This window comes from Solea solea, chromosome 7, assembly GCF_958295425.1.
Source record: "Solea solea chromosome 7, fSolSol10.1, whole genome shotgun sequence".
NCBI lineage: Eukaryota > Metazoa > Chordata > Actinopteri > Pleuronectiformes > Soleidae > Solea > Solea solea.
The window spans coordinates 27,446,308-27,461,952 of NC_081140.1; the positions used below are offsets into that span (position 1 = coordinate 27,446,308).

Sequence of the window (15,645 nt, forward strand, 5' to 3'; positions counted from 1 at the left end):
TCTTCAACGACATTGAGGCTTCATTGATGCTTTCTGCTCTTGCAAAACGATGCAGGGACATAGGTGCAATATAATCGTACTACCAAACTGCAAGTTGCAATTCATTGCAATTGCAACATAAAATATGCAAATACAAAACATAATTGTGCTCACAGTCAACAACGTGGCACAAAAATAATGCCATACTGTTTGTCACCAGAGGTTGAAAACGAATTGCGTTCCTCGTCTGATAATCCCTTGCTAGCACATTTAAAACCGCAAAAATACGTCCGCATGACCATTTTCAGGAGCTCCGTTGCAAAACAACATAAAATCCGTTTTATTTTTGTAATGGGTCAAGAAGGGAATTCAAAACGAATCTAAGGTTAAGATGAGCTCAGAGCGCCCTCTGCTGGACCATGCGGTAATTACTTCAAACAGTGTGTTGTGCTTTGAGGCTGTATATTCTGAATTTGATTAGGTTTTTAAAGCTCAAATTTTGAACCCTCAACGCCAACGTTGGTGGCGTTTTGTTTTTTTTGTTGAAGACAATGTTAATAAAAAAGACATACGACCCATTTCTCAAAGAATACAAGTTTATAGAAATGGTAATGCAAGGCTGAAGCAGGCGTGTAACACGCAAGCACAAAAATGAGGCAACTCACTGCCAAACACTGAAGGAGAAACAGAATGGACGGTCCCTACAATCTAAAATACTGACTGAAAAAGAACTACCCAGCTCTGTAATTCTTTAACTTTACAGCATGCGAGCTCTGGAAGAACAGAGAAGTCTGACAGATGGACAACATCTGAGGAGTTGGGACTCAGCAAACAGTCACTTTGTGAGTGATTTTGGCTGACGGTTACCGAATGTACACAGGCTACATCCACATTACTGTGTTTTCATTTCATTCAAGGGTTTCAGCTCCGCTTTAGAAGTAATCTGTGTCCAATTTTGAAACAACTGAAAACACATTAAATGAAACAATGGTGAATGGTATGAGCGAGGACCGACGACGAGGTGAAACTGAAACATTAAGGTCTTGTTAAGACTGCAGCCCAAATCTGATTTTTATATCCAGGTTGTGTCTAGCTTGATTTTTTTTGTCAGCTAAAAAAACCCACAAGAGATCGCGCTAAACGAGGGACACAGTGGAGGATAATAATTTAACCATTTGGAAGAGAAACAAGCACATATTTGTGTCGTCCATTTTTTTAGACCACTTGTTAGAAATCCATGTCAGGGTCTATGGAATAATGTGGATGTAGCCTTAAGTCTGATAACCGTTCATCCGTGAGAGAGGAGCAGTGGCAACTCGTAAATCCGGGTCACTTTGGCCACCCACTGGGCTTGTATGTGAAAAAAATAGGCTCCACCCCCCACCGCCACCCCAAAGGCCCCCAATGTGAGAAAGGTTTGTCTCATACTCGTTTAAACAGACGTCCAATTGTGCTCTCTTCTTTTTTCTGCAAAATGTGGCAAAGTCAAAGAAATGTCAGTGGTGACGACAACAAAAAATTCTGTTATTTTAGGGCTGCAACTGACAATTATTTTTGTAATTGATCAAGCTGTCGATTGTCTCGATTCATAATTTTGTCAACAAAAATGTTGATCATGTTTTGTCCATGATTCAGTTTGAATGATTTCTTTGTTGATATGAAGCAAAGAAACCAGAAAATATTCACTTTTCAGAAGCTGAAAAATCACATAACTTGTATTAATGATAAAACAAATGTTCAACACCGAAGCCTCAAAATGTTATTTTGCTTATTTTAATAATAAAAGGGCCAGAAAATTTAAAATTTACTGCGTGTTAAAATGGTGTATGAACAATTTAAAATGAAGGAAAAACACTGCGCTCGGTGTTAAAGGGTTACAAAACAAGTTATCATTTAATAGTCCATTAATGGTTGCAGCCCTTCAGTATTTACGAGTGTGTGTTTTAATACTGACCTTGCTGCGAGCATCGACGTTGAGCAGACAAACTCCACAGGCCAACTCCTTAGCGTTCTTGATTCCATGTCTTAAAACACAGGAGGCGAAATCCAGCGAGCTTTCATCAGGCTACACACACACACACACACACACACAGTTTGTTTGTGACCTTCAACGTTCTATTATAATGAGAACTTTTGTACCTGCGTTGAGTGCAAACACGTCTGTGTGACAAGGCTACTGGAAAAACATAAATAACTAAATACAAATGAATAAAACATACCTGTGCCCTCTCACAGTTTTGTGTTTAGTATTTGTTTTTTGTGTGTGTGTGAGTATCTTACGGCGATCTTGACCAGCGACATGAAGCCCATGAGGTTGTTCCACACACGGCTGATGTCCTTCAGCAACTGCTGCAGCTTCTCGGAGCTCACCGCTGTCGCTTTGATGCCCAGCTCCACGCGGCGCGTCACACGGTACACCTCTACCACACCTGCCGGGGTACACAAAAAAATTAAATAAATAAAATAAAATATATAAATATGACCAAATAAATCATAAAGAGACACTTTTTTCCAATCATAAATTCACAAAACACGGCAACTCTGTGCCTCTTACATTTGACAATGACATGTCTCCATGTAACGAGGCAGGTTACATGATACTTGAGTGAAAAGTACAAGTATTTTACCAGAAAATGACTTTGATAGAAGTTGAAGTGTATGACATTTACTTCATGTAAAAATGTTTAGGTTTTGACAACAAGAAAAAAAAAGTTTGTATTGGTGTTTGTGTGAAATTGCATTGCATATCCGTTATCGGCTCTGAAAAACCAATATCGGTCGAGCCCTGATTGATAGAGCAGCTTATAAACACACAAATGTGCTCCACTGCTCTTCATGTGGACGCCGCCAATGTGCACGAGGCCTGATGCCACACACGGTGAGTATTAACCAGGTTCTTCATCAGCCTCTTGTTCTCAGAGCACAGCTGGCACTGACTCAGTGTGTACAGTGACGTGTGTGTGTGTGTGTGTGTGAAAGATTTGGCATTTCCTCACCCAGCAGGTACTCCATGCCCTGAGCAGACTGCATGACCTCGGTGCAGACAGACGAGCTGCTGATACCGTTCAGAGTGTTGTTAGCTTTGGTGATGACCTTTGTGTGGGAAGAAAAAAAGACTGGTGACCTACACTCTAAACCCAACCAGAAGGCCGCCATCTAGGATTTTGCACCGTTGGCATATGAACAAACTTGTCCCAGGGCTTTTGTGCGATCACCTTCAAACTTGGTGAGGATGTAAAGTTTTTTAAAATGTGGCATGGTGTACGAGATAAAGGGCACCAACGTTGGCGAAAATTCTGATTTTTCGCCACCGACAATGAAACTCTCACAACTTCGCGATGGAAGGTCCGATGAGGTATCACTAAATGGTGCTGCCATGGCAACAGTGCAAATTTTGTGACAAAAAACACACATATCTATATATATATATATCTATATATATATATATCTATATCTATATATATCTATAGATATATAAAACTTATAACTTTGCGAAAGTGGATTCCACTGCTAACAAACCCCCAGATGATAAATGTGACAATAATGAGATAAATTGGTTATTTTTCCAGAATTCCCAACTGGCACTTTAATTTAAAAAAATAACTGTTTTGCTGTTGTTTCTTTTTTTCCTCCTGAAGCATGTGTTTAAACGGACTGTGACATTTGAAACAACCGACATTGTTTTGAATCAAAAGCCCTGAAATTGTGTTTGCAGGAAAGTAGAAAATAATTTGGCTCTAATCACAAGTGAATGTCCTCGGGTGCAGCAACAGTCTGACAAACATTTCCGGTGGCTTTGTGTTTCTGTTAATTATTCTGCCACAGATGTGAATTCCACACAGGACGAAGGTCAGACGCAGAGCAACAAACACAAACCTCCAGAGCACTTTCCAGACACCGCTGCCACTCGTACGCGTAGCGCTCGCTCTCCTGCAACAACACAAAACGAAATTATGTCAAATGAACACAAAGACAGAAAAGAAGAGAGGGAACGTGTTGTAAATATTCAGAGTGCCTCCTCACCTCCACCTCCCCCGTCAGGTCCTTGTACTTGTCTCGGATGACGGGCAGCGCGGGTTTCTCATTCAGGGTGTTGGACCGGTCTCTGAAAGGCTGCTCTGGAGCTGGAGACGGAGGCGAGCGGCCGATCTCCTTCTCACCCAAACTGTGACTGCGTTTGTGGGAACCTGAGGCAAAACAAAAGCCATTTTGGCAGGAAACCACACATTCATAGACGTACCAGAAGCGCATGAATCAGGCAACTCTTTCTTCTCTTTACCAGCTTCTAAACACCATCCTTTACTTACTCTACCGTCCTCAAACACAAATTTTATGCATTTTCAATTAAGCTTTAACCTTACTATTTGCAGACTGGCAAGATGGCATTTTCTTTACATGTACTGAGTGGGTGAATGTTTTTTCTGTATAAAATGTACTGATTTCTTTGACGTTAAAATCAAAAATATTCACTATATTATGCTGATGGAAACAAATTGGGGCCGGATTCTGCATAAAGTTGCATTATTTGTTCGATGTGTCCTCCTTTTATTCTGCCATGATCTCAGACCCTATCACATGGTCTGACAAGCTAGCTGTCACTGACACCTTTAATAAGACACAGATGACAGGTTATGATTTTTTTTTTAATGCCATTTTCTCTTAACTCCTCGATGTAGGATATATGAAGATTCTTTTTTAATTCTCTCTGTTTCCGTTCAGGATTTGGAAACTAAAGAGAGAACTGCATATGAAATACTTAAAGTGAATGTTTTCCTTTTTGTTCTTTATCAATTTCAGCAACCTGCGGTGACACCTAGGTGTGCAACTAATGATTATTTTCGTAATAATTGATTTGTAATTTGGTCCACAAATTTTGATTGGTGTTTCCCCAAAACAAAAGTTATCAGTTTTAATGATTTATTTGTTATATGGAGCAAAGGAAAAATCTGAAAAATAGTTTTAATTATGAAAAACCATTTATCAAAATAGTAGTTAGTGATTCACTAACTATTTGTTTAATAATCAATACACTGTTCGGGCCCTTGCGATGAGTCATTTCCACTCAGCTGCAGCTAATTGGACAAGGGCAGCGCGAGTAAACACATAATTGGTGTTGAACAATAATTAGGTACAAAAACAGAGGCACAAATTATTCACGAGTGACTCACACATGGACAAAACCCTGCCGCTTTACTCGCACTCCAGCAAAGAAACCACCGGGGTTTTTGTGTTTTTAGAATTGAACTCGTCCACCATGCGACACCACAACATCCCATAATAACCCCCCACGACTGTCTCATCACTGCACCAGTGGCTGAAGAACAGGAGGAAGAGCAGCCTTTGTGTCATATGAAGATCGATGAAGGATTTTATCACAGAGCAGGAAAAGGCTGCTTCTTTCTTTTTCAAAAAACAACAACAGTCTTTAAGTGTAAATGGTTCATTTCTGCTCGTGGATGTTTTGTTGGTGACGGCTGTGACAGCAGAGCTGTCATCTCAACACTGCCATCTAATGTCTGACAGCCTCATTACAGGGTGGAAAAGGAGGAGGAGATGTTTGAGGAAAAGCAGCGAGTCATGTTGTAAATGAATGTTATTGTTATTACTATTCCGTTAAAAGAATAGCTAATTTTAAGGCCTAAACATGCATGAAATGTCGTAGATTATGCTGAAAATGTATGGATGAAACTGTTCAGTGAATTTTAAACATTTTTAAACACTTAACACAATTGCCCCACTGTATATTACATACATTTTGTATCAAGGGGCCATTTTGTGAAGAATTTCGCACTTGAAAAAAACACATTTGCTGCAATTCACTTTACAAATTTAGTATAGCCTGGACAAGACGTGGCTTAAATATTATGAAAAACCTCACTTATGACTTGACGTGGGCACTAGGGGGCGACAAACATCGTCAATTTTGTACAAATGCGAATTCTGGTTCATTTCAATATTTTCTGGTTCATTTGCTTCAAATAACAAATAAATCATTAAAAACAGGGTAATTTCAGTTTGTAGACAACATTTTGTGGACCAAACAACTAATCTGTGAACCGAGAAAATAATGAACAGATTAATCGAAAATTAATGTATTTGGATTTTAAATTGTTCATCCATCAAACCAATATTTGTCAACATCATCTTGGGAAACAGAGTTAAAGAGCAAGTTTTGTTGTTTGATAAATTTCAATAGCAATTAATCATTTTTTTCAAGTAAGAGTAAGAGATTTTCTGTAATCATCTTCTAAGCAGTTTTTGTGTTTTTGCTTTAAAATAATTATCATTTTCGATCAACTGTATCACTTCTTGGACTGACTGACTGAGAGACAAATCTGAAAATAAGTGTCACTCACCTTGAACGGACAGGTCAAAGGTTGCCAGTTCGTTCTTGATCATCTCCTCGCTGGACTTGACCTTGGCTTGCGTGCTTGCTTTGAGGAAGTCGGACTTGCCGAACTTTGGCTTGTCGCCCTGGAAGGCGCCAAACTCGTCCGAGGCTTCGCTCTGGTTTCCCTCGGAGCCGATGTCAGCCGTGGCGGCAGGCGAGTCGGATTTTTCCGAGACGGTGCTTGCAAAGTCCCCAAAGTCGTCCTCGTTGCCACCGCCGTGTTCACCGGAGCCAAAGTTGGCGAAGGGTTCAAACTTGTCATCTGCAGATGAGCTGGCGTCCTCAGTGGGGAAGGAGGTGACGAACTGTGCCGTGGAGATGTCTTCAGTGCTGCCGACCGTCACCTCCTTCCTCTGTGTCGGGGCTAAAGATGGAAGCGGAGCGCTGTCTAAGCTCTGCGGCTTTCTGACCTCAGTGGACAGACATTCCCCACTCTCCGTCCAGTCGTAGCTGGTCAGGGTGCTGAGGCCCGAAGTACCAAACGGGTCAAATTTCAGGTCGTCTCCTTCTGAAATGACAACACAGACATGCCAGTGGTTCCTGGGTACTGTAGATGACAGGGTGTGGATTAATGAGTCTGGACGAGGGACTAGAATATCTGTGGGATTATCACCACGTTACTGTCAGAGTGATAAGTGTTGTGTGGTAGCGAAGGCTTTTCGGACTCTTAAAAAGGGTCTTAGAGGGTCAACCAACTGTCAACCTTTCATGGCTTGAAGCACGCAGACAAATTTGAGATTATTTCACATCCGACATTTCTGCTTCTACTCCATAAAAACATAAAAGGAATGTTTTATATCAGTTACTCTGATTGGGTTAGCTAACCGTAACCCATTGGAAACATTTGGCTGCAATGATTATTCAGTTCATTGATTGAGAGACTTGAATTGAAAGAGTTGCTTCGTCCCTTTGTCTTTTTTGTTGTTGTTGTTGTTGGTGGTGGTAACACCTTCACAGTTAATGAATGAATCCATTTATTGATGCTCGTTGATTAAAACTGCAACATGTTATTAGAGCTCTGGGATGTATACAATCTTGTATACAAGTATTGGAGGTAGACCATAGAATCTGGCCGAAAGTTGCCATTTGATAAACGGCAATGTCAGTAATAAAATTAAAAGGATGAATTTAAAGTGTTTTCCTGTAAAAAGCTCTTTGTCGGGAACTCTTATGTAACGCAGTTCTTACAGTTTGCAACTAGCCTGTGTGTAACTGTCAAGCACTGTATTCTGCCGAGTCATGCTTGAAATGACTTAGTTAAAATGTTGCTGCTGATTTTTAATGAAAGTTCTATGGTCTGTGCTTGGTGGGTTTTTGGATCGTTTTGGGTTTCGGGTTCTTCCCTGAATTGTGTTGCATTCGAGTTAGATGTTGTCATTTGTTTCTACAAATGACAACATCTGACAAGACCATCGGGCACAGCCTACACCCCCGCCTACCAAGTAAAAGCACTCTCAGGCAAAATGCAAGCCTGAGCCAGGACTTTACCATTCCAAACAAAACAGTACCATGATAGAAACACAGATGGAGGCCTGCACTCTCTGAGTGCTCTTGTGTTTGTCGTTCTTTCATGACTAATTCTAAATGGCCCTTTTTCACTACCCAGTTCCAGCACAACTCAACTTGGTACAGTTTTTTTTGCTTTCCCATCAGTGATAGTACCTGGTACGTTTTTAGTACCTGCTCTGGCGAGGTTCCAAGCTGAGCTGAGCCGATACTATGTGTGACGTTGACAGACTGCCGGACACTGACTGGTCAGAGAGTTTAAACTCCCTTTTAACAGGAAGAAATCTCCGGAAGAAACGTGCAGCATCTGCCTAGGCTGGTTGTGGTGAAAGGAAAAATGGGGGGGACAGAGGAGAGGTGGAGAGAAAAGGAAAGTTACACTTTTCTGGTGTTCTGTGAAATTGTACACACTCATTTTGGTGTAAAAGAGTGACAAGATAATCAGGGAATTGGTTGAGTTTAGGTATGGTTGACTTTTTTTCCTGCACCCAACCAGCACTATTCTGCTCGACTCGGCTCGGCTCTATAGTACCTGGTTTTTTGGTGGTGAGGTTCCAAGGGAGCTGAGCCGATAGTAAAATGTGATGTCAACAGACTGCCGACCACTGATTGGTCAGAGAGCGTCGTCACTGAAGAGTCATGAGCATGACGTCTGACACAAGAATCTAAGCGAAAAATGCTGAACTATAGATCATAGTTAAAAATATCCTGAACACATGCCTTAACGTCCAACATTTAGCAAAGGAAATGTCTAAATTCTCAATATTTAACAGAAGAGTCTGGTGTATTTAGTGACAGCACTGCTGAAAGCTGGTGATCGTGAGCCGAATCACTGTCAACAAATCTGATTCAGAACTGATTCTGATTCCGTTATACTGAAAACAACTGCTCTACAAGTCACTAGTTTGTGTGTTTGTGTCGCACATAAAACCACGTCGCGGCAGTTTCACGCAGCCGTTGCTATGACTACTCCGATGAAGTAATGGAAACCACGTAAAGCCAAGCTGTGCCGTACCAGTACTATATAGTGGAAAAGCACTATAACTGTATTGTGTTAAACTCTCTCTCTCTCTCTCACACACACACACTGACTGTGTTGAGTCCTTCCTATTTGACATGACAGAACCCTCGGGTGCACAAAAAAAAGAAAAGCAATTTGTGAAATTGACAAGGATCTAGTGCTGTAAGCCTGACAACACATCACATCACTTAAAGGCCTCTCGAGAAAGGAAAAAGGAGAAAATAAGACGGTACGCGTTTGAGCAATACCAACAATAATATTTATTACAACAAACATGAGTAGAGAGCAAGAGAGAGAGAGCGAGAGAGATCACAAAGTACTGTGAGAGAGCGCTATTGTTACAAGAGGTTTGTCAAACTAACACTTGTAAAAGTAAGATTTCAGTCATTTAAGAATACAAGGGCATGCAGAGTCAGGAGGAAATAAAAGGAAACAAACAGCGAGAAGGTGAAACAAGGATTATCTCAGAAGCAGAAACCAGAATGAGAAGGCACATTCACAGACTAAAAATCAGTAACTCTGGGAAGATAACACTTTTGTTTTTTTTTATATCAGAATATAAAGCATTTTTTTGTTTGTTTTGTTTTTTTTGGAAAGAGATTTTGATTACAGAACATTTGAAAAGCCAGATAACCCAAACAATAAAGCTCGAGGCAAGAGGCATTAAACCCTTTGAGGACCTGAGGACGAGGGAAAAACTTTAGGCATTTTGTCAATTTATGATAATAATTTCAAATTAGTTTTTGTTTTAAAAGGAAACAGGTGAGGTGTTCAAGCACTCAAAGGGTTACAGAAAACAAAAGGAGGGGCCATCCTTACACCTGACATCCCTTAATTACATCTAATCACAGATGCAGGAACAGATTTAAAGAGACAGTATCCTTTTTTTTAAATTTCTCTTGCTACAACAAAGTCTTTCCCCAAAGAATTATAATCAACAATGTTTGGATCATAATAACACTCCCCTAAAATACTTTGATGTACTAAATGCTGTAAAGCTACATTTAAAATTTACATCAACAACAAGATCCGGGAGAGTTTCTAGTCTCAAAATAAGAGCTCATATTCCTGTAATAAAAATACACTATTAAATCTGTCAAGTATACATTTTTTTTCCTCTCACCACTGGTAAAAACCACTTGCGATAATGTTTTTTTTTTTTTAAGCATAAAATTGTTATTACTTTCTTGTCAATTTCACAAATTGAAAAAAGCAGGCACACTTGCAGCATAAAAAGCAAGGCAGGGAGGGTAAACGCTAACTTCTCCAGAGAGCCGGACGCGTAACGCGGCACGTGGTAAAGAGTCATGCTGCAGTAATACAGGTTACCTTACAGGTGAGAAAAGAAAGGAAAAAAAGAAAAGGATCATTCGGATTCATTTTGTGCTCCGGACACAAAAGGAACCGCTTGTAAAAAAAGAAATACTGTCTCTTTAAGGTTGCGTACATGTACAGAGAAAAACAGTGAAAACAGTGCAAAAGCGGCATGAAACTGCGTCTTAGAGACAGCTTTGTCCCAGAGAGAACAAGAGCAGCTGCTCCCAAATGTGGGAGCAGCTGTGGAAAAGCTGAATTTCCACTCATGACGTTGTTTAACTGTAGGTACCACGGAGCCCAGGAGGTGACATCTGTGAGAGTTTACATATTTCACATATGTGGCGTGTAACGCCATGTGATTAATTCCAGTGCCAGTGTTATGACTGTGGCGCTATTTTTGAGTTTCTGTGTCTCGCTCGGGATGTCTCGATACGAATTACATCCATATACACATAGACAGATTAGATTTCTATCTGTGATGGATTTTCCTGGTTTGTAAAGGCTGTTGCATTGATAATCATCACATTTATTATACTTTATTATTATACTGAATGTATCTAAGAAACACACTTAATATTACATATACTGTATTTGGTTAAAAAAAATAAATATGGAATTCAGCCTAATTGTTTGTGATTTAGCAGAATCTGACCATATTTACAGCCAATGTCATTGTTTCTCACACAGAGAACCCGCGGAATAAACTGTCCTAGGCCAAACTATACCTAGAGGGGGTATATTCTGGCCTAGAGGGGGTATAGTCTGGCATTGGGGGGTATATTCTTTCTTTGCTCCATATAAAAAGAAATGTTGGGGTTTGTGAAGAAAACAAGACATTGAAGATTTACTGGCATTTTAGGGACCAAACAAGTAATTGTAAATATAATATATTTGGTTTTCTATCCCAGAGACGTCACCTCACAGGCTCTTTGCGATACAGGGACGACCCTGCTTGGGTTAAACCAAAACTCTGACCATTGTATAGAAACGGAAATAAGGCAATGACGATGTTTATATGTATGATTTCCTCTGGTCAAGGAAATAATAATAATAATAATAATGATAATAATAAAGCTGGGATTAAAATGAAGTGGTTTTGTAGGCATGATTTTCTTTGTTAACATTTAAAAAAAATAACCTGAAATTGGAGATTTTGACCTGATGGAGATTAAATGAATGTTTTCAATGAAACATGAGTCATGACATGGAAATGAGACGCTTGATGAATAAATGATGAGCAGTGGAAGAAGAGGAAGAGACGGAGCACAGACTCATGTTCACTCCTTTGATTCTGGATTAAAACTAGCTCATACTACCAAAAAACTAATAAACTGACTAATTCAGGGCAGTGACGCTTAATCGATTATTAATCGATGACTAAATCTATTTTGACTAAATCTATTTTGTCTTGAGTGTGATTTTTCCGTTTCTTAAATGTTAACGTTTTCTGGTTTCTTTGCTCCAAAATAACAAAGAAATCATTAGAACTGAATCATTTTGGTTTGTGGACAGAACATCATCTTTCATATTTCCATTTTGAGGTTTGGGAAACACTGATGAACATTTTATGGACCAAATAACTAACTAATTAACTAAGAAGATCAACAATCAAGAAAATAGTCAACATTTTAATCAATTATGAAAAGAATATGTAGGTGTGGCCCTAAATTAATGAATTAAATAAACAAGCACAGTCAAGAGCTGATTATTACGGAAATTCAGGGCTGTAACTAACAGTTATTTTCAGAATTGATCAATCTGTCAATTATTTTGTCAACAAAAGCAAAATGTACTCAGTTTTATCTTTAATCCAGATTCCTTTGTTATATGGATCAAAAGAAAGCAGAAAATTTGCACTTTTAAGAAGCTGGAAAAATCACAGAAACTGAAAAAAACCCACTAATCGATTATCAAAGTAGTCATCGATTAATAACATATTAATCATTGCAGTCGTACGGAAATTAGTTTGATTTTCTTCCGAAACTTAAATCATCCTTCATGGATGTGAGAAAACGCCTGGCAGTGGTTATGGAAAAAATCTTGTATAATACTGCGTGTCAGATTTGAAAACACTGCCGCGTAATGCAACAGCACAGTCTGTACAATAGCATATGTAGTATTGTACTGCGTCCAGCTATCGTGACTCGGCAGATTTCGTCAAGCTCGCCATGGCTGCATGCAGTGCAGACCATCTATTAATGGTTAAATAATTAATAATACTATTTCCAGCCATTCAAAATGAAATGGAATAACGACTTGCAGCCTATTGTGCGGAACCTGTGATTGAAATAAACGAGAGGATCATCAGCGTAATGGCGAAGTCTACTCTGTACAACACACACACACACACACACACACACACACACGTACACACGTACACACACATTACTGGTTAATAAATAAAGATATGTGCCAGGTTGTTTTTATCATTATAGTATGAATATAATTATAATATGTTGGTAAAAAAACGAGGGAAAGGAATGTGTAAATAAAATAGGAACTACAATAAATAAATAAATAAATAAATATGTTGAAATGGATGATGAGATGCAGAATGAAGGATATGTTTATCATGATATGTTATTTTTCCATGTAGTTTTCTGTCTGTCTTCTGTTTTTCAAATGATTAAAAGGGGATAGTTCAGGGTTGTTGTTTTTTTTTTTTAAGTACGGCTGTAATAGTTAAAAAACTGCCTTTGAGATGACTACACAAGAGCAGGTTCACCTCATAAAATCCATGCCTGACAGCTCAAGCACATGTTTGCTGCTGTATCTCATCGTCACATGGACTTTTGTGGTTGGAAACAGACGTTTGTAAACACACACCCCCACCATAGCCCATACAGAAAATCTGCGTTTTTAACTCTTGGGGACACAGGAGCTGCTGGTTTGGTTTGGTAAGTTTGTGTCACTGAGGTAAATCTTAACAAAGGACTTCAAACACTGACATGACACAAAAACATGTTTGCAATTACCGATGGAGGCAGAAGTGGATGTGCTGTGATGTAAAATCCACGATTTTCTCTGTGGACTTTGGTGCAGGAGTATAGAAGATTTAAAAGGTTCAGTTTTTCAGTGAGAAAAGGTGGTGTAAAGATGATTAAAAGTGGCAAAAAATTTTCTTAAGATATTACAGAAGGTGTAGGATTTTATGGAGGTGAGCCTGTTTTTTAAGTAGCTAAAGGATTAACACTGCAGTGCTCAGCAAATTCAGTGTCAAAACCTCTTACAAACCCTGAACTATTCCTACGTCTTGCCCTCGACCCGTTTAATGGTGGGGGTCAAAGGGCACTGAGAAAGAGAAGCCACTAACGGCTCGGGATTTAATACTGCGTGGAATGCGTCAGAGCCTCACCAGAGCAGACGCACTAGTTCCTCACCTGTGGCGGGCGGCTGGTGGGCCGAGAGACCCGGTAAATCCAGAGAGCTGTCTGACATCACGTGCTTCAGGTCTCCGCCCATGTCCGACAGCTTCATGTCCAGCTGCACTGACAGCGCATCCTCGGAGTCGTCTTTGCCCACACTGCTCCCCCCGATGGACGGGAGGTCCAGCGACTTGACGGACGCCGAGTCCTCTTTGCCCTGTTTGAAAGCGGCCACCTTGTCCAGCGTCTTCTCCGAGGCCCCGAGCGCCGTGCAGAACTTCGAGGACTGGAAGTCGGCGAAGTCGTCCGCGTCGCTTCTGAGGGAAGAGAAGGAGCCGCCACCACTCTCCTTGGCATCGTCGTAGGCGAGGCCTCCCTCCAAGGACAGCTGTTTGAATACGTCATACTTGTCCGAGTTCTGCTGCGGCCGCTGCTGCGTAGACGTCTCACCTTGGACTCCGACACTGCTGCTGCTGCTGCTGTCGCCTTTAGGTTCTCCACCGGAGCTACCAAACGCCATGAAGTCGGCAAAGTCGTCCTGAGGCGCCGAGGCCAAGGCTCCCCCTGCTGCCGAAGGTTGAGCAGCGTCAGAGGAGGAGCCAAAAAGGGCAAAGTCACCGAAATCATCCGTACCTCCTCCTGGAGGTTTAGCTCCACCTGGCAGGAGCACTAAAGAGGGCGGGACAGACACAGAGGGGAAGCTGCTGGGTTTTGTCTCAGTGGAGGCAGGAACAGAAGGAGCTATCGAGGAGAAAAGGTCCAGGTCAGCTATGTTGAGTGGGTTTTTGGACTGAGAAAGAGACACTGGCTGTTGCTGCTGTTGTTGTGGTAACTGTTGTAGAGACTGAGAGTTTGGGAAAGCAGAAGGGAAGGCAGGCTGGAAGAGTTTGGCCGGTTCTGCAGGGTCTAGAGGAGAGACGCTGTCCGCAGTTTTAAAGTCTGTGAAGCCATCATCGGCGCTGACAGACTTGAAATCTGCAAATCCTTCACCTGCGGGAAAACAAACACAAAGCAAACACACAAAAAAAAATGTTAAAAAGAGCGTCAGCCATGATTCTGTCCTTTTACAATCATAAGTCTTCTACGAGCTACAGAGAACAGCAAACGTCACAGTAGAGCGACTGATGCTGATTTTTTAGAAATCAGGGCCAACAATTCATGTCAAAAAGAAAAATTCTGAAAAAAAAGTATAACTTAAATGATCATGAATTATAGACAAATATCGCTTAACTTCAGTAACCACTTATTTACATATAAAATAAACAGTTTTTTTAAATAAAAACCAGGTAAAAAATTTAAACCAACTTTTTTATCCAATGTCTTTTGTTTTAAAAAAGAGAAAAATACAGAAAAAAATTTGAATTTAAAAATGGAATTTCAAATATTTTTTTTGTTGAGTGCATCCTAGCACTCGACGTTATGGTACATTAAATTCTTCTTTATTGACTGACATGAATTTGATATTTGGAAACAGGTGACAAGAAACAATCTTGGAACAGAATAAAAAAGATAGACTTAAAAAAACAAAACTCCACACACAAAGAACTCAGTGGTGATGTGAAAATGTCTTTGGTTTTTCGCAGATTCAAGCATCATGACACGAGTTGAAAACACACCAAAGAAGTCAGAACGCGTCTTTAAAACTCAGCAGCTGTCACTCAGACACTCACACAGCTGTGTGTGCAGTGGGAAGGAAGGAGAAATACTGAGCTCATTAAGGAGATGCAGCCCGAGTTTGTCACTGCAAAGCTGGACTTACTGGAGAAGTAAGAGCGACTCCCAACGGAATCTGTTCTAATGAAAACAGGGACGGAAACGCACAGGTGTCAACAACACCACAGAACCACATCCAGTAGAATATACTGTTTTAAAAAAAAAAAAAAACATCTCCCAAAAACAGGATCAGTAAGCGTTTAAAAATCCTTCTTACCGACTGGTTTCTTGTCAGCAGGTTGTTCAAGCTGCCGGAAAACGCTGTATTTGTCTCCAAGATCTGAATAAAATGGGTAAAATAAGAACAAAAATAACACTAATACATTCACTAGACATGCAGCGTCATTTTCGAT

The 15,645-nt window shown here is 40.3% G+C and overlaps 1 protein-coding gene across 9 annotated transcripts in view; it reads right to left on the minus strand.

Moving 5' to 3' along the window:
* The window catches only part of synrg (synergin, gamma), a 43,559-nt gene that overhangs the window by 6,551 nt on the left and 21,363 nt on the right, over positions 1–15,645 (minus strand). For 6 of the 9 annotated variants that reach the window (XM_058633268.1, XM_058633267.1, XM_058633273.1 and 3 more), the window contains 9 exons: positions 15,510–15,572; positions 13,595–14,569; positions 6,336–6,878; positions 4,003–4,166; positions 3,856–3,909; positions 2,976–3,072; positions 2,260–2,408; positions 1,934–2,044; positions 1,408–1,446 (listed from right to left, as the gene is read on the minus strand). In XM_058633268.1, coding sequence (XP_058489251.1) covers positions 1,408–1,446; positions 1,934–2,044; positions 2,260–2,408; positions 2,976–3,072; positions 3,856–3,909; positions 4,003–4,166; positions 6,336–6,878; positions 13,595–14,569; positions 15,510–15,572 — 2,195 coding nt within the window. The remainder of the gene's footprint in view (positions 1–1,407; positions 1,447–1,933; positions 2,045–2,259; positions 2,409–2,975; positions 3,073–3,855; positions 3,910–4,002; positions 4,167–6,335; positions 6,879–13,594; positions 14,570–15,509; positions 15,573–15,645) is intronic. The other 3 variants (XM_058633270.1, XM_058633276.1, XM_058633269.1) reach the window with 2 other exon arrangements.